This window comes from Aspergillus pseudodeflectus (genome assembly GCF_044049435.1).
Source record: "Aspergillus pseudodeflectus strain CBS 756.74 chromosome Unknown BJX68scaffold_72, whole genome shotgun sequence".
NCBI lineage: Eukaryota > Fungi > Ascomycota > Eurotiomycetes > Eurotiales > Aspergillaceae > Aspergillus > Aspergillus pseudodeflectus.
This window is the reverse complement of record NW_027263848.1, coordinates 69,458-87,683: the sequence shown is the minus strand read 5'-3', so window position 1 is coordinate 87,683 and position 18,226 is coordinate 69,458. Positions and strand designations below refer to the sequence as shown.

General features: G+C 52.2%; 7 protein-coding genes across 7 annotated transcripts; 3 read left to right on the top strand and 4 right to left on the bottom strand.

Moving 5' to 3' along the window:
- Positions 1-21: 21 nt before the first annotated feature.
- On the top strand, positions 22-1,159 carry BJX68DRAFT_279344 (uncharacterized protein; the record flags this gene model as incomplete). Its single annotated transcript, XM_071048714.1, has 2 exons — positions 22-570; positions 654-1,159. The coding sequence occupies exons 1-2, from the start codon at positions 279-281 to the stop codon at positions 1,157-1,159; spliced, it is 798 nt and encodes a 265-aa protein (XP_070893661.1). The 5' UTR covers positions 22-278.
- Positions 1,160-1,236: 77 nt separating this feature from the next.
- BJX68DRAFT_247507 (putative ubiquitin conjugating enzyme) lies at positions 1,237-4,971 on the bottom strand. Its single transcript, XM_071041784.1, has 2 exons — positions 4,607-4,971; positions 1,237-4,551 (listed from the first exon to the last, which is right to left on the bottom strand). Exons 1-2 carry the CDS (start codon positions 4,767-4,769, stop codon positions 1,340-1,342), a joined length of 3,375 nt encoding a protein of 1,124 aa, XP_070893660.1. The 5' UTR covers positions 4,770-4,971; the 3' UTR covers positions 1,237-1,339.
- A 213-nt stretch (positions 4,972-5,184) lies between these two features.
- Positions 5,185-5,618, top strand: BJX68DRAFT_197149 (uncharacterized protein). The gene has a single exon (XM_071037495.1). The coding sequence runs from the start codon at positions 5,278-5,280 to the stop codon at positions 5,500-5,502; it is 225 nt and encodes a 74-aa protein (XP_070893659.1). The 5' UTR covers positions 5,185-5,277; the 3' UTR covers positions 5,503-5,618.
- Positions 5,619-9,321: 3,703 nt separating this feature from the next.
- On the bottom strand, positions 9,322-9,820 carry BJX68DRAFT_272019 (uncharacterized protein; the record flags this gene model as incomplete). The annotated part of the gene is made up of 2 exons (XM_071047106.1): positions 9,322-9,402; positions 9,524-9,820. 2 exons carry the CDS (start codon positions 9,818-9,820, stop codon positions 9,322-9,324), a joined length of 378 nt encoding a protein of 125 aa, XP_070893658.1.
- A 119-nt stretch (positions 9,821-9,939) lies between these two features.
- BJX68DRAFT_247505 (PLC-like phosphodiesterase) lies at positions 9,940-11,033 on the bottom strand. Its single transcript, XM_071041783.1, has one exon. The coding sequence runs from the start codon at positions 11,022-11,024 to the stop codon at positions 10,047-10,049; it is 978 nt and encodes a 325-aa protein (XP_070893657.1). The 5' UTR covers positions 11,025-11,033; the 3' UTR covers positions 9,940-10,046.
- Positions 11,034-11,984: 951 nt separating this feature from the next.
- On the bottom strand, positions 11,985-14,360 carry BJX68DRAFT_197123 (CRAL-TRIO domain-containing protein). Its single transcript, XM_071037494.1, has 4 exons — positions 13,063-14,360; positions 12,975-13,016; positions 12,828-12,927; positions 11,985-12,756 (listed from the first exon to the last, which is right to left on the bottom strand). The coding sequence occupies exons 1-4, from the start codon at positions 13,798-13,800 to the stop codon at positions 12,221-12,223; spliced, it is 1,416 nt and encodes a 471-aa protein (XP_070893656.1). The 5' UTR covers positions 13,801-14,360; the 3' UTR covers positions 11,985-12,220.
- A 1,605-nt stretch (positions 14,361-15,965) lies between these two features.
- On the top strand, positions 15,966-18,209 carry BJX68DRAFT_272016 (transcription factor domain-containing protein; the record flags this gene model as incomplete). Its single annotated transcript, XM_071047105.1, has 2 exons — positions 15,966-16,096; positions 16,151-18,209. 2 exons carry the CDS (start codon positions 15,966-15,968, stop codon positions 18,207-18,209), a joined length of 2,190 nt encoding a protein of 729 aa, XP_070893655.1.
- Between the last annotated feature and the right edge of the window lie 17 nt (positions 18,210-18,226).

Here is an 18,226-nt window from a genome sequence, read left to right as displayed (position 1 = left end):
ACACGATCAACCCCTCCCTGTCATCCATCTTCCCCTCCTCGGCAGACGGCTCCTCGGCCATCCAACCACCTGCACAAGTTTCCTCCAACCCCTCCCCAGAAATCCTGCGGAGAACTAAAGCCACCAAACTCCTGCTCTGACGCCATGTCTTCTTTCTCACCTACCCCAGATTTTGATCCTCTTCCGGCGACATTCCACCGACCACTCCGTCGACCACGCGTACTCCCATCTCCGGTGTACTGAATATCGCAAAGCAACACAAACCAGCCAAACTTACAATGCACGTCCCAACGAATATATCCACAAGGCCCTCCACCGACAAGAAACCCCCATCCCATCTTTACCCCGCAAACGAAATCCCCTCCCCACCGCTCGACACCCCCACATCCGCAGTTCCAACGCAAGTCATCACATACACTTTCAAAGAATCGACGACGATCGATGATCCGAATTCACCAGATGGAGAGCTCTGGAGTCGCGCGCTGGATATCCTCGAGAGCTCGACTGGGTTCCGGAAGTTGAGTTGGGGAAGGCATGTTGAGGAGCCGGGGAAAGTGGAGGTTCATGTTGGTGAGTGAGATTGATACTTTAGGTTCGGGGGGTTGAGCTTTGAATTTGGAGGATTGATTGTTAACGAGGTGCTTTGGGGACAGCTCGAGACCATCTAAACCACCACTACACCTTCCTCTCCTCCCCGCACTGGAAAACACTCACAACCCTCCTTGAACCACTATACCACGAGACCAATTCCCACCCCACAATCATTCACGCCCTACTCTCTCACTTCACACACAACCCCCGCACAACCTCGCCTGATACCCCCGTGACCGGATCAGCAATCTACCTGACAACATCGCGGAGCGGCTGGGAAAGAGTCTGGGCACTATGGACGACAATTGTCCCAACTGTCAAGGGGTGTCTGGGGTGCACGGGTGGGTGGGTTGTTGAGCCTGTTGATGGGCACGATGGGTGTTATGTTGTTTATGTCGGTTGGGCGAGTATTGAGGACCATGATGCGTATCATCATACGAGGGATTTTGGGAGGAAGAGGGTTGTGTTGGCGTTGCATAATGTTGGGTGGAGGGGTTATGGGCATGTGAGGTTTCTGGGGGAGAGACCGAAGAGGAAGAGGGAGAGGGAGGGGGAGGCGCGACTATAGAGATGGGGCTGGGTTTGCGAGTTATATTGTCTGTAAAAGTGTGTGGAGGGCTCAATTTTGCTGGTGTACACAGTAAATTCGTTAGGATCAATCTGTAATTATGCGAGCAACTAATCCGAAGATGAGTAGAGATTCCCATCTAACTACGGTGTCATCCGTCTAGGAAGGGTGCAGATTCCATCACTTCCAATGAATCTGATCGATATCTTTCGGGATCTCCCATCCGTGAGCATTGCACACGCGCTTATACTCCGAAATCGCCTCAAAGACACCATATTCGCTGCCCATGCACCTCCTATCCAGCCGCGCGGGCCGAGGCTCTTCATTGGTGATCGCCATCCAGACCTGCACGAGGATACTTTCAATCGACGAGGTGGCCAGCCAGCCCGAGTTCGTGAGGAGCTCCATGCACATTGCGCCGCCTGCGGTGACATGGCCTCCACCACCTTCGCTGTACCGTAGGAAGCGAGGCCGGATGACCCGGAGGAATGGCGGGGAGAGAGGGTAATCCGATGGGAACCGGATTTCCATAACGACGCTGGAGTAGCCGGCCTTCATGAGGTCTTGTGTCAGGGGAAGACGCTTGTCGAAGCTGTGTAGCTCCACAATCCATTGGTACATGTTCTGGATTATGTCGCTGTGGATATACCAGCCTAGCTCGTGAAGCGGGCGCTCGTTTTGTGCTTTTCGTGCGGCGTTAAGTTCCCTCTGAAGACTGCGGGTTGATCTAGAGGTTGCGTATGCTGGCTCACCAAGGAGCTGGATCGTGGTTGGGTCTAGTGAGCCTGGCTCGAATTTCATCTTGGTATCGGGCCACTTTCCATCAGTAGGGGCGGTGGTCTCTTCGTCGTCGGCGAGCAAGAGGTCCCGATCCTCTGCGAGTGTTGCGATACTGTGCGCGTCGTCGTCATCGGTATCGTAGATGATGATAGGGTTAGTGTCAACAGTGCCAGTGGCTCTTTTCTTGCTGTTCGGCGACTTGTTCTTGGCCTTTACCTTCGCCGGCAGCTGTTGACTAGCCAATTTGGCAGCTCGGTGGCTGTTTATGGCAGATATGGGAATCTGAATAGCATTAGGGTGCGATGGGCCTGTCACTGGGCGTTTGGGGTCCTGAGCATAAATATTCAACAAGGGCTGGGACTTTGGCCGGTTCAGCTTCTCCCCAGGACACTTGACAAATAAATACCGTGGCTGGACCCACTCTACATCTTGTACCACTAGACATGGGTTGTGGCAGACGAACTCTGCCGGTGCGTTGACGACTTCATTCAATGAGATCGCAAATTGGCATTTCAGCTGGCTCTGCTGCCAGACGCTGGTCGTATCGACGCCGTGAGTCCTGTATACACCAGTGTAACTTAATGAGGTATTGAAATCCTGGGACATGTAGATACCGTTGCCGTAACTGCGGCCATGCGCGATGTACTTGTAGTGAAGGCCCTCCCTAACGATACTGTGCCAGTTAGCTAGTCCGCTCCCGTGCCAGGCGAAGAGCGTCGGATACGTGAGATTTAGTCGAGCCGCGGCTTTGCTCACAGCCGACACAAACAGTTGTTCCTTGTCAGGCGCTCCCTGTGCAAACCGAAACTGGAGATAGCCATCCATTCCTGACACCTGGTGCTGCGGGTTGTCATCATACATAATTACTGATCGGTTCGACCCAACAATCCATTGAAGCACCTGTAAGGCCCCTGGGAGTATTCGATGCTTCCATTCGGCCAGGGGTCTGAGATGGCCAGCGTGGCCCTGCTCAATGAAATCCTTCATGGCTGGAACCGTAGGCAGCGTGTTTAGGAGCGCGTTTAGCGCTTCGGCTTTGTCTTGATTGGAAAGCGACTCAAAGTCCGTGTCGTAGAGCACAAAGGAGACTTTATCTTTACCAGGAACAGTGAGCACCTCACTCAATGGGAGCGGTTCACCGTTGAGGAGCAAATCTGAGAGGATGATTTCGGGCCAGCTGGACGTATCCTCTACTCGCGCGTGTAGTTTCCGGGGGACGGTGTTCATGCCCGGTCTATCAATCGTTGTGAGCAGGACAACCCAATCGCCATGAACGATCCTAGGTCTATTCTGCAGCCGAAGACATGGCTTGCCGTGAATCGATTTCAACTGCCCTTTTTGAATCTCAACGCAAGGCTCTGCTTGATTCCTCGCTGCGGCATTAGGGACTTGGATCATGAGACCAGTGGGGAAGTCTTCAAGCTTATACGCCTGAGCCCTAGCATAAGCAAAGCTGATGAGGAGGTCGACCACATACGGCTGTGATGAGATTTCCCATTCCAGGCTGGGTCCCATGCCCAGATTGATGTACTGAAACAGACACAGCTTTTTTGTGCACACGTAGGGTTTCAGGGCCTCAAAGTCGGCATCAATCTTGCAGTAGCAGTTGAGACAGAATTCAGTACACTTGACAAAGCGGCGGAGTGTAAATTGCATGGCAATCAGGAGCAGTGACATCTCCGAGTGGCTTTTGGTCTCAGCCAAGTGATCCTGTGAAACGACGGCCGGCGGCGACGTACGCCAACTATCGGGCTTGTGATACTCTGGGTTCTGTGTACGCTCGGCGTTGGTAAGCCTCCCCTGGCCGTCATTCAAGTATAACTCGGCCCCTGGCCATGAGAGACCGTGTTCGAGGCGATGTTTGACCAGGTTGACAAAGCGATCATTCAGCAGGGACTGCAGCGACTTGCCGATGAAAAGAGATTTCAAGACCGGCTCCATACCATGTACGCTGGTAGGTGCATTTTGGTCCGCTAGTCTTACTCCTTCCCCGGACAGGAATATGTGTTGCGCAGATGCAAGGCTGGGTTTGTAGCTCTCACAGAGACCGGCATATAGTTGGATAAGACTGGAGCCGCTCGAGTGGCCAGTGCGAATAATATCAGGCAATGGGCGGTACCCGGACGGGTAGCGAATTAGAAGCACAAGATATTCGGAAGGGCGAACACGCCAGGCCTCCATGGCCTCATGAGATATTCCAAGTTTCGAGATGCGGTAAGAGGCGGACAAGATGATACACCCGTCTACATCCCCGAGGTGACCGACACGAAAGCCGGCCTCTCGGGCTTTGCGGAGATCGTCGCGGATGCTGGTGCGGGCGTTGATGGTAACATTGGCTGAGGTAAATTCTTTGAGGCCAGTCTCTTCCCAGTCCATCTCATCGAATGGTTCATCTTCATCAGTCTCCTCCTGTGGAGAATGCCATTGGCTGTCTTCGGCCAACGTTGCCTCATCCAGACTCTCAGAGATAGCTTTCAGGAAGCGATGGATACTAAGGCCACGGAATGCCCCATCGTACTGCAACGATTCAAGGATAATAGGAACCACATCGGGAACATCTGACGACGTGGCAAACGCTAAGTAATTGTGGTGCTTGGGGTAGTCTGACGTATCTAGAGCGACTAGTCAGTTCCAAAGTTAGAAGTCGCTCGCTCGAGGCTACTTTACCTATCACTATTGCTTCAACGTCAATCGTATGAGCTTTGGAGGGAGTAGCATATGTAAAGTAGAAAGACCCGCTCTCACTTCCAGCTCTGACATCACTCAGTCGGGAGAAGACCCCGGGAAGGCAGGCCTGAGCTAGATCCCTCTGGAAGTCCCTTGACGGCATAGTCGTCAGCCTTGCAGTGGGGTGGGCTGTCAGCTTGGAAAGGTACCCGGAGAAATAGAAGAGACCAAGGAGCGAATGAGGGTGAGCTCATGGCAAGATCAAAAGCAGAAGAAATTATTGCAGGCTTATGACAACAAATAGCTCCACAATCGCCTGAAAGGAGAGCAAAGGAGTCATTGTCAGACGCTTGGTGTTGAGAGGCCAGGACCTCAGTCACGGTAAACGAGCCTAAATAAGGCGGTAATTGAGCAGACAGGAGCCATACGTAACATTACCCAGGTTACCCCGCAAGTTGAGGTCGGCTTCCTGCAGGTGCCGTCTGAGCGGTACTCGTATTACGGCACCTGCATTGTTGTCGCCGCAGGCAGACAGTCGTAACTTCCCAGGCTGAAGCTTCAGCTTTGGCTTTCTCCCCCTCCTGCACCACCACTGCGACCCCTGGATCGCCCAGAGGTCTATAACTCACCATTCAGAATGTCGGAAGTGTTGCCCGCAGTGATTCAGTAATATGTTGAGCTTCCAATTTCTCTGGGGATGGCACATCTCCCCATTTTGTTTCAGCGAATGGGGTATTCGACAAAGGAACCCCTGGTTTTCTAGAATCATGGAACCGGATTCCATTTCAGCAGGATTCCTTGGGTCGGGCGCGATGGGGTCGACCCCGGTTGAGGCAATCCTTTGCTCTGCGATCGAGTTCAAGGGCACTGGGAAAGACGTCTCGATTCTTTATTAGCGACAACAAAGAATGCCGATTATAGCAACATGGATTTTCGCAGAAGATGTCAAAGGATGACTGCAAAGCGCTTTTTGGACCGTATCCCTCTTCTACTTAATACTTATGAGGTCTCTTCGCCCCCGACCTCGACCTCTCTAAACTTACTCTCGAAGCCCATTCCCACCTCCGTATATATACACAGTTGCAATCTTTGTCACACAACGGCACCATCAGACTACGAATCGATACTATGGACCCATCTGGTGCTGAGATGGACACCACTCCGGACTATAACGAGTCCAACATCCGGGACTCGTTTGCGGAGAGGCGGAAAGCACAGGAACGCGACAATGTCCAGAGCCGGTTCCATCGAGCAGTCCAAGCCGGAAATGTGCAGGTTGCCCTCTCACTGATCCGACATGGCGCTGATGTGAACGATCCCAACCCGGATGGCGAAACGGCCCTACACACTGCCGTCTTCTGCCCCAATGCCGTGAGCATGATCGATTTACTTCTCAAAGAAGGAGCCGATCTCAACCTCCAAAATCCCAGTTATCAAACTCCGCTTGTCCACGCAATCGATGGGTATGCCAATATCAACGTAATCCAGCTTCTCCTCGACAATGAGAGCGATACCAATATTGGAGACTCCCAGGGGAGCACTGCCCTGCACTATACTATGAAATACAACCCGAATGCCGATAGACTCGTCCAACTACTTCTCCGCCACGACGCAGATCCTTACAAGGCAGACAGTGATCGAAAGCTGCCCATCCACAAGGTGAAGGGGACACTTACTGATGAGCGTGGAGTCGAAATTACCAACAAGGTCCTCAATGCACTTATCCAGCATGATCTCGTGCACAACCACGTTGACAACAACAAAAAGTCTGCTCTTTTCTATGCAGCTCAATTTGGGACAACTGGGTTAGTTGAACCGCCAACACGCAAAAAGCGACTGAACCGATCAGACGGAACTATCGAGATTACCGATAAATTTGAGAGAACAGCCCTCCATTATGCAGGCATGTATGGGTGGGGGGCCAACAGTCTTTTAGAGCATGGCGTGTTCCAGCGCGAAGTGGACATATTCGGAGAGACTCCCTTGTCCTATGCGATTCGCTTCTCCAATGTGCGGCCACTACGCGATATCCTGCTGCATGACGAAGGAGCAGCAAGAAACGCCGATGCCGAGGGCAAAACGCCTCTTCATTACGCAGTTCAACACAGATGTACATCGGAAATTCTCAGGGAGCTTCTGAAGGCAGGCGCTGCAGTGGATACCATGGACAGTAAAGGCAAAACACCCCTCCACTACGCGGCAGAAGTAGGCGCCGATGTCCGTGAATTGCTGGACAGCTCGACCGACATCAACACCGTCGAGGAGGGTGGCAGGACTGCCCTGCATTACGCCGCGGGATATAACCACCCGGAGGTTTATCAAGCTCTGGTGGGGCACCAGCAAAACCTAAGTCTTCGCGATACCAATGGAAGGACCGCACTACACGAAGCTGCTGTCGCTGGCGCTATCGAGATCGTAACGGACCTTTTGGCACGGGGAACACAGCTAGAGCTTGCCGACCACAATCAGAGAACGGCATTGCATGAAGCTGCGCGCGCGGGTTCTTCCAGAATAGTGCAAATGCTTCTGGCAAAGGGCATGGATAGCAAGGCTAGATCCTCGCAGGGTGATACTGCACTCCACGAAGCAGCGCGAAATGGTTCATCGGAGGTGATCTTGGTGCTCCTCAAGAACGGGGCCGATATTGAAGCTAGGAACTGCGAAGGCAAGACTCCGCTTCATCTTGCAGGATCGGCAGATGAAGCGCTGGATGCGATTACCGTCCTGCTTGATAATAACGCGGATGTCACAGCAAGAGATGAGAAGGGATGCACAGTTTTGCACCATGCTGCTGCTGGTCGGGAGTTCCTACCAGTGAAACTGCTCCTAGACCGGGGTGCAGACATCACAGTGAAAGATAATCGGAACGCCACAGCCTTCCATTACGCAGTGACTTATGGATCGCCCTTGACAGCAAGGCGGCTTCTCGACCGTGGTGCCACCAAAGCCGGCCTGGTAGAGGCTTTCGCGAATATTTTCCCTATGTCGCCTCTCAACATCAGCATAAACCCTTTGAACAACAATTGGGTCAGTAAACTCCTTTCAGAGGCCATGTTACGAGGAGGAAGCATTAGCGATATTCCGTCTGTTAGTGCGTTTGAGTGGCAGGTTCCCCATATGATTCTCAAGTTCAACTTCAACTCGCGACAAGAAGGAGGAGCGCCAACTAAGTGGGAGCAACTGACACAGCGCCACGTGGAGCTCCTCAACAACATTGTGATATTTGCCGGTTCAAGTGGATATTTCGAAGCCCAGCCTTGCCGGAAATTCGTGTCTGCCCGATATGATCACAGAGGGCAAGCTGTTTTGGATCTGATCCAGAAGGCTATCCATACGAGGAGTGTCGTCAGTGAGTATCTGCTGGGATTTCCAATTCTTGTTCTACTGCTGACTCGTTGACAGGCCACAGGTTCAAAGATGAAACGGTGTTTCTCCAGGCGACGCCCACACATCTCATAGTCTGCAAATTTCGTGCGCCCGAGGCAGATGCTGAACCGACCATATTCCACAGTACGACCCAGAAGAACGATACTGTTGAAGAAGTTGTTGAGTTCATTTGTCGAGCCCTCCGCCCACCGGTTCAGGATGGCAAAACCGGGCATTGGATGTCACCCGCCATGCTGACACCAGTCTTTACGGAATTCATTCGTATATACCAGCTACCGGAGCTGCGAGCATGTACCGCCGTGGACAATGAAGGGGCCGATGCCTGGACTCGGCTGTTCCAGAACGCCACTATAGTCGAAACCGAAAGCAAAAGATCATGGGGCAGGGGCCTCAAGATAGCTTACAACACGATGTTGCATCAGGCGAACATTCACAAATTCGAAACTATATCGAGACGCGCTGGTGAGGAGGGGGTGTATCTCAGAGGGCCTTTCTCTGCTCTCGTTCCAGTGGAACAGAGAAATAGCAGGAAACGCCCTGGAATCCGCTATCGATTCATAGTCAACAGAAACAGGACAAAGGTGTTAACCAATGGCACTGTCAACCAGCAGGTTGACTGGATTCCTGTTTCGGCAGAAGCCATCAGGCAGAGCGAGTCTTTTGTTGGTTAGTTGATAAAAATGTCAGGTTTCCTTCAGCTCAACAGACCTGCTAAGGCCGGCCCGTGGGCCAGTTTGCAGCAGTCTCTCTGCGTTATTTGCTTGTCCTTGACGTTGATCTTGATCTTATATATGACTTTCATCTTTTGTTCTTTCTTGCTTATCTTTCCTGGCAGTTTGTGTTTAATTTTGTTTGGAGATTTGTCACTAGGTGGCTAGAGCTTTGTTTCAGTATGTTTTTTGAGTATATTCCTTGTATATGTCGGAAGATGTCAACACGTAGAAAGTGTATACAGCAAAATATTAGTGTTGCGCACACTCTACATCGAGACGTGTCGGAGAGGATACAGGTCCACGGCAGTAAAGCCTAAGCCACAAAGGTCCTGTTTTGAGGAGGACGAAGCATGTATATCTACACTGCTGCTGTACAAGCTCCGACTTGAACACCATACAGCATATACAACTACACAAAACCCTCTTTTATTTTCAGAAAGTAACCCCCGATATAGAGAATAATACAACCCATCGAAGCGAAAGACCTAAAGTCACAAGTATCATCAAAAGAAATCGGCAGGAAGAGGACAAGAGAGAAGGAAACGAACAATATCGTAGAGAAGGCCGTTGGATGAGAACGAAGGAAGGACGCAAGGATAACCAGACGGAACAAATTCACATCTCATCGAGCCTCGGCTCCTGTTCCGCCTCGACGATATCGTCCAGCGATTTTGCTTCGCCGCGGTCTGCTTTTACCTGTATCGTAGAAGAGAATCGCGTTAGCATTTCTATTCTTCTCTCTTCTTCAACCTCCTCTCCTACAGCTACCCTCCACTCCAAACCAGTATAAGGGCCAGGAAAGGAACGAACGACATACATCAGCCTCACTCTGCGTGGAACTCGTCTCCTGCCACTGCGACGTCGCGTGGATGGAGGTCCGCTTCTGTGTCATGGTAGGCGGAGTCTCCGAGTCATCCGGGTACGTCGAGTTGATGTAGAAGTCGTCGACCTTGGAAGTCGAGTGCACCTGTGGCGACCCCGGCTGCTGTGGCTGCTGCTGCTGCTGCTGCTGCGGGCTCATGAGGGGGCTTTTGCCCGGGTGGTAGAAGGCGCAGGGGAGGATGCGGCGGACGGCCGGGGTTGTTTTAAAGGAGTTGAGGACGAGGGCGTACATTGTGGATTCTCTCTTTCCGTGAAGATGGTATTGATTAATTGATTGGTGGTGTTTTAGTGAATCTGGGGTGAGCTTCGCGGGTGCGGGGGGTTTATATACGCAGGTCGTGATGTCATGTCGTGGCGAGAAAGTTTATTCTTCTATTATTTCATTATTATACACTCCTCTTGCTTTTATATATCGATTATATATACCCATCGCTTCTACGCGACAATGCGGTCGTTATCTATGCGAGACCAACGCAGTTGGCGTAGTAGGTCACCGTCGCAGGCCAGTCGGAGAAGATAGCCTTGACGCCGACCTTGCGCGCCAGCGCATCGACGATGCGGTACATGTCGCCATCGCCATTGATCACATCCGCGATCGTGGCAATGTAGTACTCGCCCGCAGCGGCAGCCTGCTTCAGCGGTCCCGAGCGCTCAAGCGACCAGGTGATGATATCCATGCCGGCCTCCTTGGCGGCCGTCGCATACGATGAAGGAACGATCTCGCCGTCAGCAGAGGTGTTCAAGAGAGCGAAGATCGGCGGCGCCATGACGCGCACGCCTTGCTCATACAGATCTTCCATGGCCGCAACAGCGACTTCGTAGCCCTCAGGGGTATCGACGCGGGGGTCGAGGTAGACGGCCTGCTTTCCGAAGGTGGGCTCGGCCTTGATCCAGTAGAGGATGTCATCCTCGAGGAAGGACTGCGGCCACACGCGCTTGGGGTTGATCCCTGCCTCCTTGTACTCGTCGATGAGCTGCTGCGCGTACATCTCCTGTGTGTACTCGCCCTGGAAGGGCATCTCGACCTCGGGGGTCTTGAGCTCAGGTGTGAATTGTAGGCCGAGGCTGTTGGTGATGTTGATGAAGGTCTTGTGGTCGATTGTTGTCGCGCAGTTGTCGTAGAGGGTTGTGCGCCAGCTGGGACCGCCGTATTGATATTCCTCGGGGGTTGTGGCGTTGGGGTTGGACGAGTCCATCTTCGCGCATAGGGAGAGGAACTCCTCGTGCGTGATGTCCGACGTGCAGCACTTGGCTGTCGCGGAGGAGTCGGCTGTCGCAGGTGTAAAAGGTGTGGTGCACTTCGCTGCGAGCTCAGGCTTCAGGAGAATGTCGGTTGTCGTGTGGAGATCGCATTGCGAGTGGCGGCAGACGAGCTGGCGGTCGCTCGTGAACGCCACGTCGCATTCGAGGACACCGGCGCCCATGCGCGCGCCCATGTAGAGCCCTTCGCGACTGTGCTCGGGGAATTGCACGGGGCCGCCGCGGTGAGAGATTGAGAAGAAGGGCGCATGGCGGATGGGCTTCTCGGAGCAGGCGGCGAGCTCGGTCTTGAGCGCGCTGTCCTCCATCTGGTCAACGAGCCAGAATGGGCGCGGGCCGACCTGGATGTTGGTGATTTTCCCGGGGTACTGGGGCTTGCAGCCGGGAGCGGGGGCAGCGACGGCAATGCCGGCCGCGACGAGGAGCGAAAGAGCATGCATTCTGGCTCAATTTCTTCTTCCACAGGAGGGCGCGATTGAAAAAATCGAAGTGACAGGGACGCCATGGCCGTGGTATTTATGCTCTGCTGATCTCGGGGGACAGCAAGGATAGCTCTCAAGTTATCTTAGATAGTCGGCCCTTGGCAAAACCACACATGCAGTCAGCGGGAATTGTGATTGGGATGCATTAGTTGCGCATTTCCAAGCTCTCAATTGCGGAGATTGGGGCGCCCAACCAGGGGCCAATCCAACCGTTATCTCTTCCCACGTTGATCCTTGCTTAACTGGTTCTAAGCCGTATCGAACCACGAATGATGAGGTGGGCCGGTTCTGCGTTGCTTCTGTTTTGCTTGGCGCAGCGGGATGTCTTGGTTTTTGGAGTCGTTGGAAATTAAGAGTGGAATCTCGGATGGAGAAGGACAAGCTGCTCCAGTAAAATGTCGCATTTCTGGCATGCCATCGCACGGTGGCTTTTGTTCCTCGTCCCTGTTGCTGCTCCGCTGTCAGCAATGAAGATATTTTCGGCAAATTTAGATACTGCGAACCTCGAGAATAATTCAAGAACTCGCAAGCTTGAAAGTGGCTGTGGGAGTTTGGAAGATTTGGAGATGGACTTGCAAGCAACTGCCGATCGTTTCGATTAACACGTGATACCTCAGGTACCAACTTACGAGGGATAGAGTTGCATGAATCAGGGTAGTTACCCAGCAATATCTTCCTGAATCAGGTGAGGGCTGATAAAATAGAAATGAAAGTAAGAAAGAGCGGCCATGTCAGGATCGAATCTAGGACATTTGAAAATCCTTGAAAAAGGCACCCATGGAAAAGAGAATATCACTTGAAAACAGTCCAAGAACAATCAAACAAAACTCAATTCAGTGGGAATCATAACATCTTAAACCATCATGTATATCTAAAGCCTCTATTGCACCCTAAGAAGTTGCCACCTTGACCTCACTCCGCTCAACGTGCTCAATCTCCAACGACTTGAGCTCCAACACAGGTGGTTGCACGGGCACCGAGCTGCTGGGGTAGTAATCGATCTTTCCGCCGTGCTGGATGACATTTGTGCGATCCAAGACGTTGCGCCCACGGGTATACGGGTCAATCTTCCAGTAGTTGACGCGAAGCTCCTCGATAAGCTCATCGCGCTTGGCTTGGTGAGCCTTGACTTCGTCCTCATTCTTCTGCCCACCGGCCTTGATCCATTGCGAGGTCTTCTGAAGGAGCTTCTCGCCGATCTTGAGGCGCTCTGCCTGCAGAGCATCCCTCGTTGCGGTGTCTTCCATTAGAGCATTCTCACCCTCGACGGGCTCCTTGTATTCGTACGTCCAGTCCTCCTTGCCGCCGACGGCCTTGGGCAGCTTCTCCATATCGATGAATTTGCTGAGGTCTTTGACGTTGTATGTAAAGTGGACTTTGGCGACGATCACGGGGTCCATCCAGCCTTTGATAATCTTCCAGATGCCTGTTGTCACTGGTTAGTGAAATTCTTGGGATGGTATGTTTGCGTTACACAGGGTGGCTGGGCAGACAAACCGGAGAAAACCCAGGGGGCGTTGTGGATGATCATGTTTCCGAGGGACTCGGGGTAGTTGTCTTGGAAACACTCAACGATGAATTTGACAGGAGCGTATTCCTAGTGTTGTTAGTTGTTGTTTGCGTAGTTGAGGAAAAGGTGCATACCATGTTAGATAGGGTAAAGCCAGTCATGTCGAATAAGATGGTCTAGATTGTCAGCAGAGCTTATATTACGGGCATGAATCGGACCTACCACTGTGTCGACCGGAGGCCTGAGCAGTAGGCGAGTAGACTCGATAATGTGAAGAATGTATCGGTTGATGACCTCGGTGCTCTGAGCGGAGGGCTTGTGGAGCTTCACCTGCACGATACCGACAGGGCGGCCCTGCTTATCCTCACCGTGCTGGTAGCACTTGCCCATGCGTACTTGGGCAAGAAAATCCTCGGCTTCTTTGGCATCGTGGGGCTTCAGCTTGTTCTTTGACTCCTGGAGAGCCTGCAGCTCACTGTTAAGCAAGACCTTCTCGTCAACTTGAACTTGCTTGATCCGCCAGACCATCGCTCGCAGCATCATGTTGAACGACTTGCCGACATCGAACTTGCGGGCGCGCAGGAATCGCAGAAGCAGACCATCCGGGTTATCGTTCTTGGCCGTGCTCAGCAGGCCGGCGCGCAGCTCATCGGCAGTAATGTCCTGCAGGAGGTCCTTGAGGGACTTGATTTCGGCGGCGGTCAAGCCAGTCTCTTTGAGAATCTGGGACAGCTGTGCCGTGAATGCTCCCTTTCCGCTGGCGGAGACCATCGTGTCGGATCGTTTGAGCGATGCCTTGTCGGCTTCGCCGCTCTGGGTCTCGGTGGGCTGCTCGGGTGCGCCCAGGGAAGCGGCGTCTAGCAGCACGAGGACGATGTTCCACATCTGCTGCAGCTTGGCCTCCTGTTCCGCGGAGAGGTTTCCAAGCCATCCAGGCGGGGTGTGACCGACATAAGCCATTGTGTGTGATGATAGTAATACCAAGGAAGGAGGGTGAAGAAGAAATTCAGGATGTTGAAAAAGATGAATTGAAAAAAGAGAGGAGAGTTGTGAAGCTGCGAATTGTCAGACTGCGGCGCGGCGCAGCAGTCGATTTAATGGCAATGTAAGCTTGAGTTGCTGCCCCTCGCATGAAAACAGACCGAAGCATATGAATCCCCGCTGCCGACAGGATCGACGAACCTCGGACCTCCAAGGTTCCTTGGAGGATCAGGGAGACTCGAAGAGACCGTCTCAGGGGAACTGAGTCGAATGGCCGCAAGCCAGCGCTAAGCCAACCAGCGGCGTCCAGGCAACCAGTCGAAATCCTTTCTCTTTATCCACACCCACGATCATCCTGGCCCGGGCCCTGTTTCGCCCAACACTTGAGGCAAAAAGGAAAGGAGGTTCAGCAGCGACTGGATATCTGGAGAAAGTCTCAAACTGAAATCGTGGAATCGCGTGGCTCGATGTCAATCTGGGGAACTTCAGTCGAAATGGCGGGGTAAATAGATACTCCGTACTGAGGTGAGTCTCCACCCGCGTTTTTGGTTACTGTCCGATCATCATCACTCACGATTTTCCTAGTGATTGACAAAATATGACGACGGATTGCTTCATTTCTCGCGACCCTTTCCCGTTTGAAACCCGACGACGCAAAATGTCATCAAATCTCAGAAAGTCTTATCTCCCGGGCCGACTCAAACAGTGGCTTGCCCCTTGCATGCAGCAGGCGAGCAGCGCATCGCCAGCAATCACTATCAAGGAATTATTTTCGATTCAATGATAACAATCAGCCAGTTAAGGCTGTCTGCGCCTGATATGTTTTTCGAGGGGTCTGGCCTAAGCTTCGACCTCGGCGTTTCTCGATCGACATGTGCTTCTTACGAACGGGCGGGCAGATCAGGTTTTATCGCGTGCGCAGCCGTTTGAAGATCCATGTCTATATTCGGAGTATACCCTTTCCTTACGGTCCTTGCCGCCATGAGCTTATATGTTGTCGAGCATGCTCCTTCGTTCCCCCTCACTCAAGCAACTGAGAGTACGGGCTGCACTCTGTTTCCAAACCATGCAGCCTTTCCGACCTCGATCCGCTGACACCTGAGTATCTTCGTCGAAGATGCTTGAAATATGTCCCAGGTGCTCTGGATCGTCGGACCTACGGAGTACAGTCGTAGAAACCGACAAGCCCGTGAACTCACACGCGAACGAATATGGAATTGTCGATCTTCTTCGCAGATGTGGCAAAGACGTGGGTATTGGCTTTGCATTCTTCTGAAGACCAATATCATGGTACGTCCAGCAGTTAGGAAGCGCTAAAGGTGTTGATCTCCAACCTGACTGGTCATTGCCTAATCCTACAGTATCTTGAATGCGGGGGTAAGCACCGGCGCCCATCTTCTGGGATCAATTGATTTCGTCACGCCTGCAGCTACTCTGCGACCTCATGGTCTCTGAGAAAAGGTTGTGCTCAGTAGGGCAGCTCATGGGTTAGAGACAGCCTCATTGTCGCTGTCCTATCAAAACAACTCGCAGCAAGAACGTACACTGTAATCTTGTAGATACATTGTAACGTCTGCACCCCTATCGTATTCGACAGTATCAATCAGGCGGGAGGTACAATGGTGTCATTTTGAAGAATTAGTCTCAGTAACAAGTAAGATTAGCGAAACATCGTTGCAGTTTCATTGTGGTGCGCCTCCGATTATATATATTCCTCTACCTAATTCCTGTGCCTATTCCGAGGTGACGCCCACATAAGATCAAGTTAGTTATACATACTGTTTTCACCACATAATGACCAAGTGATAATAGACCATAATACTCCCAACTTGTAGGATAATCTTTATAACCCTTACTTGACGCCTCGTGTGCAATTGGGCAAAGCCGTCCAAGCTCGGAAATACCCCGCATCCGACGGCTTTCTTCCCGAACCTGTCGCTTGCGCTTGTCCAACCTCACCTACTCTTGTCGCTTGCCATCCAGATTCTTACTAGGATATCACCTGCATAATGCAAGCGTTTTGGATCATGCAGCTATAGGTGTTGCGGTAGAGTCATCGGTCGGAATGGTCAGAAAAGCAACGCGCACATACGAATGCGCGCGGTGTTCGCGTCCATTTGCGCGTCTGGAACATCTCCAGCGCCATGAACGATCACGTATTCATCCAATTACATCAGATCCTGCAAATTCAATTTGATCGTTTTGCTAATCTGAAATTAGATACCAAAGAGAAACCCTTCGGTTGCGACAAATGCCCAAAGTCCTTTACGCGAAAGTGTGTCCCTCGACTTTTTTTTCGACTGCCCTTTGCTAACCAAATTTCCTTCAGGGATTTGCTGGTGCGCCATGAGCGTCTCGCCCATAGTTCATCTCCAGTGGCGCCAACCCCAGAGTCAATTCCACCAGCACCCCCTCAAGAGGTGTTTGATGGCCTCAACGTGTTAGCCTCCGCTGTCGCAGATCATCCATTCTCTTCCGTCAGTGGAGGCGACCGAAACATTTTGTCCCCGGCGCACGAGTCATTCCCATCTACATCAGAGGCCGAGCCGGTCCCGTTTAGTGAGCCTTTCGCCTACGAAGGGGATGACTTTACGTCTTTCCTAGACAGCATTCCCCTACCGAGTCATCCATACTCGCCAACATACCAGCCACTACCGCTCTTTCCTCCACTCCAGTTCGACTCGGGGTCGGAGTATCCTTCGACAATCGGCCATGACGGGACAGTAACACCTCGTGGCTCTGTGCTTCCACGCCATGGAACACAGCTACCATCATTGCAACCTGAAGAATCACATCCTCCGTACAGGAACCGTCCGCCCAAGGCTCCCATCGCGGTTACCACGCAATGTCGCGACCGAATTGTCAATGAACTCCAGCGCTATACCAACGTGGTTCCGGATCTAACGATTCCTTCTCGACACGCGCTTTCTCGGTGTCTGACGGGGTACGTCTCTGGATACCATGACCATTACCCTTTCCTACATATGCCTACGTTTGACACAGAGTCATGCCCGCCCCACCTGATACTCTCCATGGCAGCTCTGGGAGCCCAGTACTGCAGAGAGCATGATACGAGTATGAGCATTTTTCGAGTCGCCAAAGCCGTCACTTTGGAGCATATTCGACGAGACCTTCAGTGGAATGGCAACCACTATCATCCCAATAGCGCCTCATCAGTCAACCAAAGCCAGGATATTCTTGAGACTGTCCAATCTCTGCTAATGCTAATATCGGTCTCCTCATGGTTCGAGTATTATCCGCCTCACCACGAAGCCCTTTACATGCGCAGCCTTATGGAGACTTTGCTTAGGAAAGACGGGTTGAATGAGCTGCCGCGTCAGGACGGAACATGGGAGAGCTGGATTCGGAATGAAAGTGCGAAACGAACAAAATTGATCGTGTTCTGTTTCTATGGTATCCACACAATTGTATTTGACCTACCGCCCATGATTCTGACAGAGGAGATCACGCTCGATCTGCCGTGCACTGAGAAGGAATGGACAGCCACCAGTGCCAGCCAATGGCTGGAGATACGGGAACACGGTCGTGCAAGTCCTCGAATGCAAGTTGCTCTGAACTCCTTGTTTACTCGAACTCCGGGTACGGGAGAATGCGAAAGCTTTACTTCTCTTGGCGGCTACATTCTGATTTACGCCATCATTCAGAAAATCTGGCTCATTCAAAAGGCGTGCCGGGTTCCGTTGTCTAACAGCAGCTCGCTATCCCCTGCGCAAATTTCAGCGTTGGAACAAGCCTTGGAAAACTGGTGCCAGTGCTGGGAGCGCAATCAAGAGTCCTCGATAGATCCCTTCAACCCTAACGGTCCCATATCATTTACATCCACAGCCCTTCTCCGCCTCGCGTACATTCGCCTGAATGCGGATTTTAGTTCCGCACGACGCCTGCAGACCTGGGATCCAGACGAAATTGCACGATCTCTTCGAGAAAACCTCTCAGTACAGCGAGGTGACCGGTTGACGCGTGCCGCCCTACATTGCGCCCACGCACTTAGCACACCAATAAAGCTCGGCATCAATTATGTCGCTCGCACACTGGTCGTCTCATGGTCCAACCAATACGCTCTTTGCTCCTTCGAATGTGCCGTGTTATTGGCTAAATGGCTGGAGATCGCTACCGTCCCGAATCCCCAGCCGAAGTTGACGGAGCAAGAGACAAAGCTTCTCGAATTTGTGCTGGAGATGGTTATGGAGGTGCACCACGGAGTATCACGGCCATGGCTTCTGGCGAATAATACTCGATTGAGTGCAGCTGTGACGCGACTTTGGGCAAGGTTATTCACGGCTGATTATATCTATGAGCTCGTCAACTTAATCGGGCGGTCGCTGAACCGGTATGCAGACATTCTGGACGGCGCAGAAGCTTCTTGATGACCTCATGTCGATGT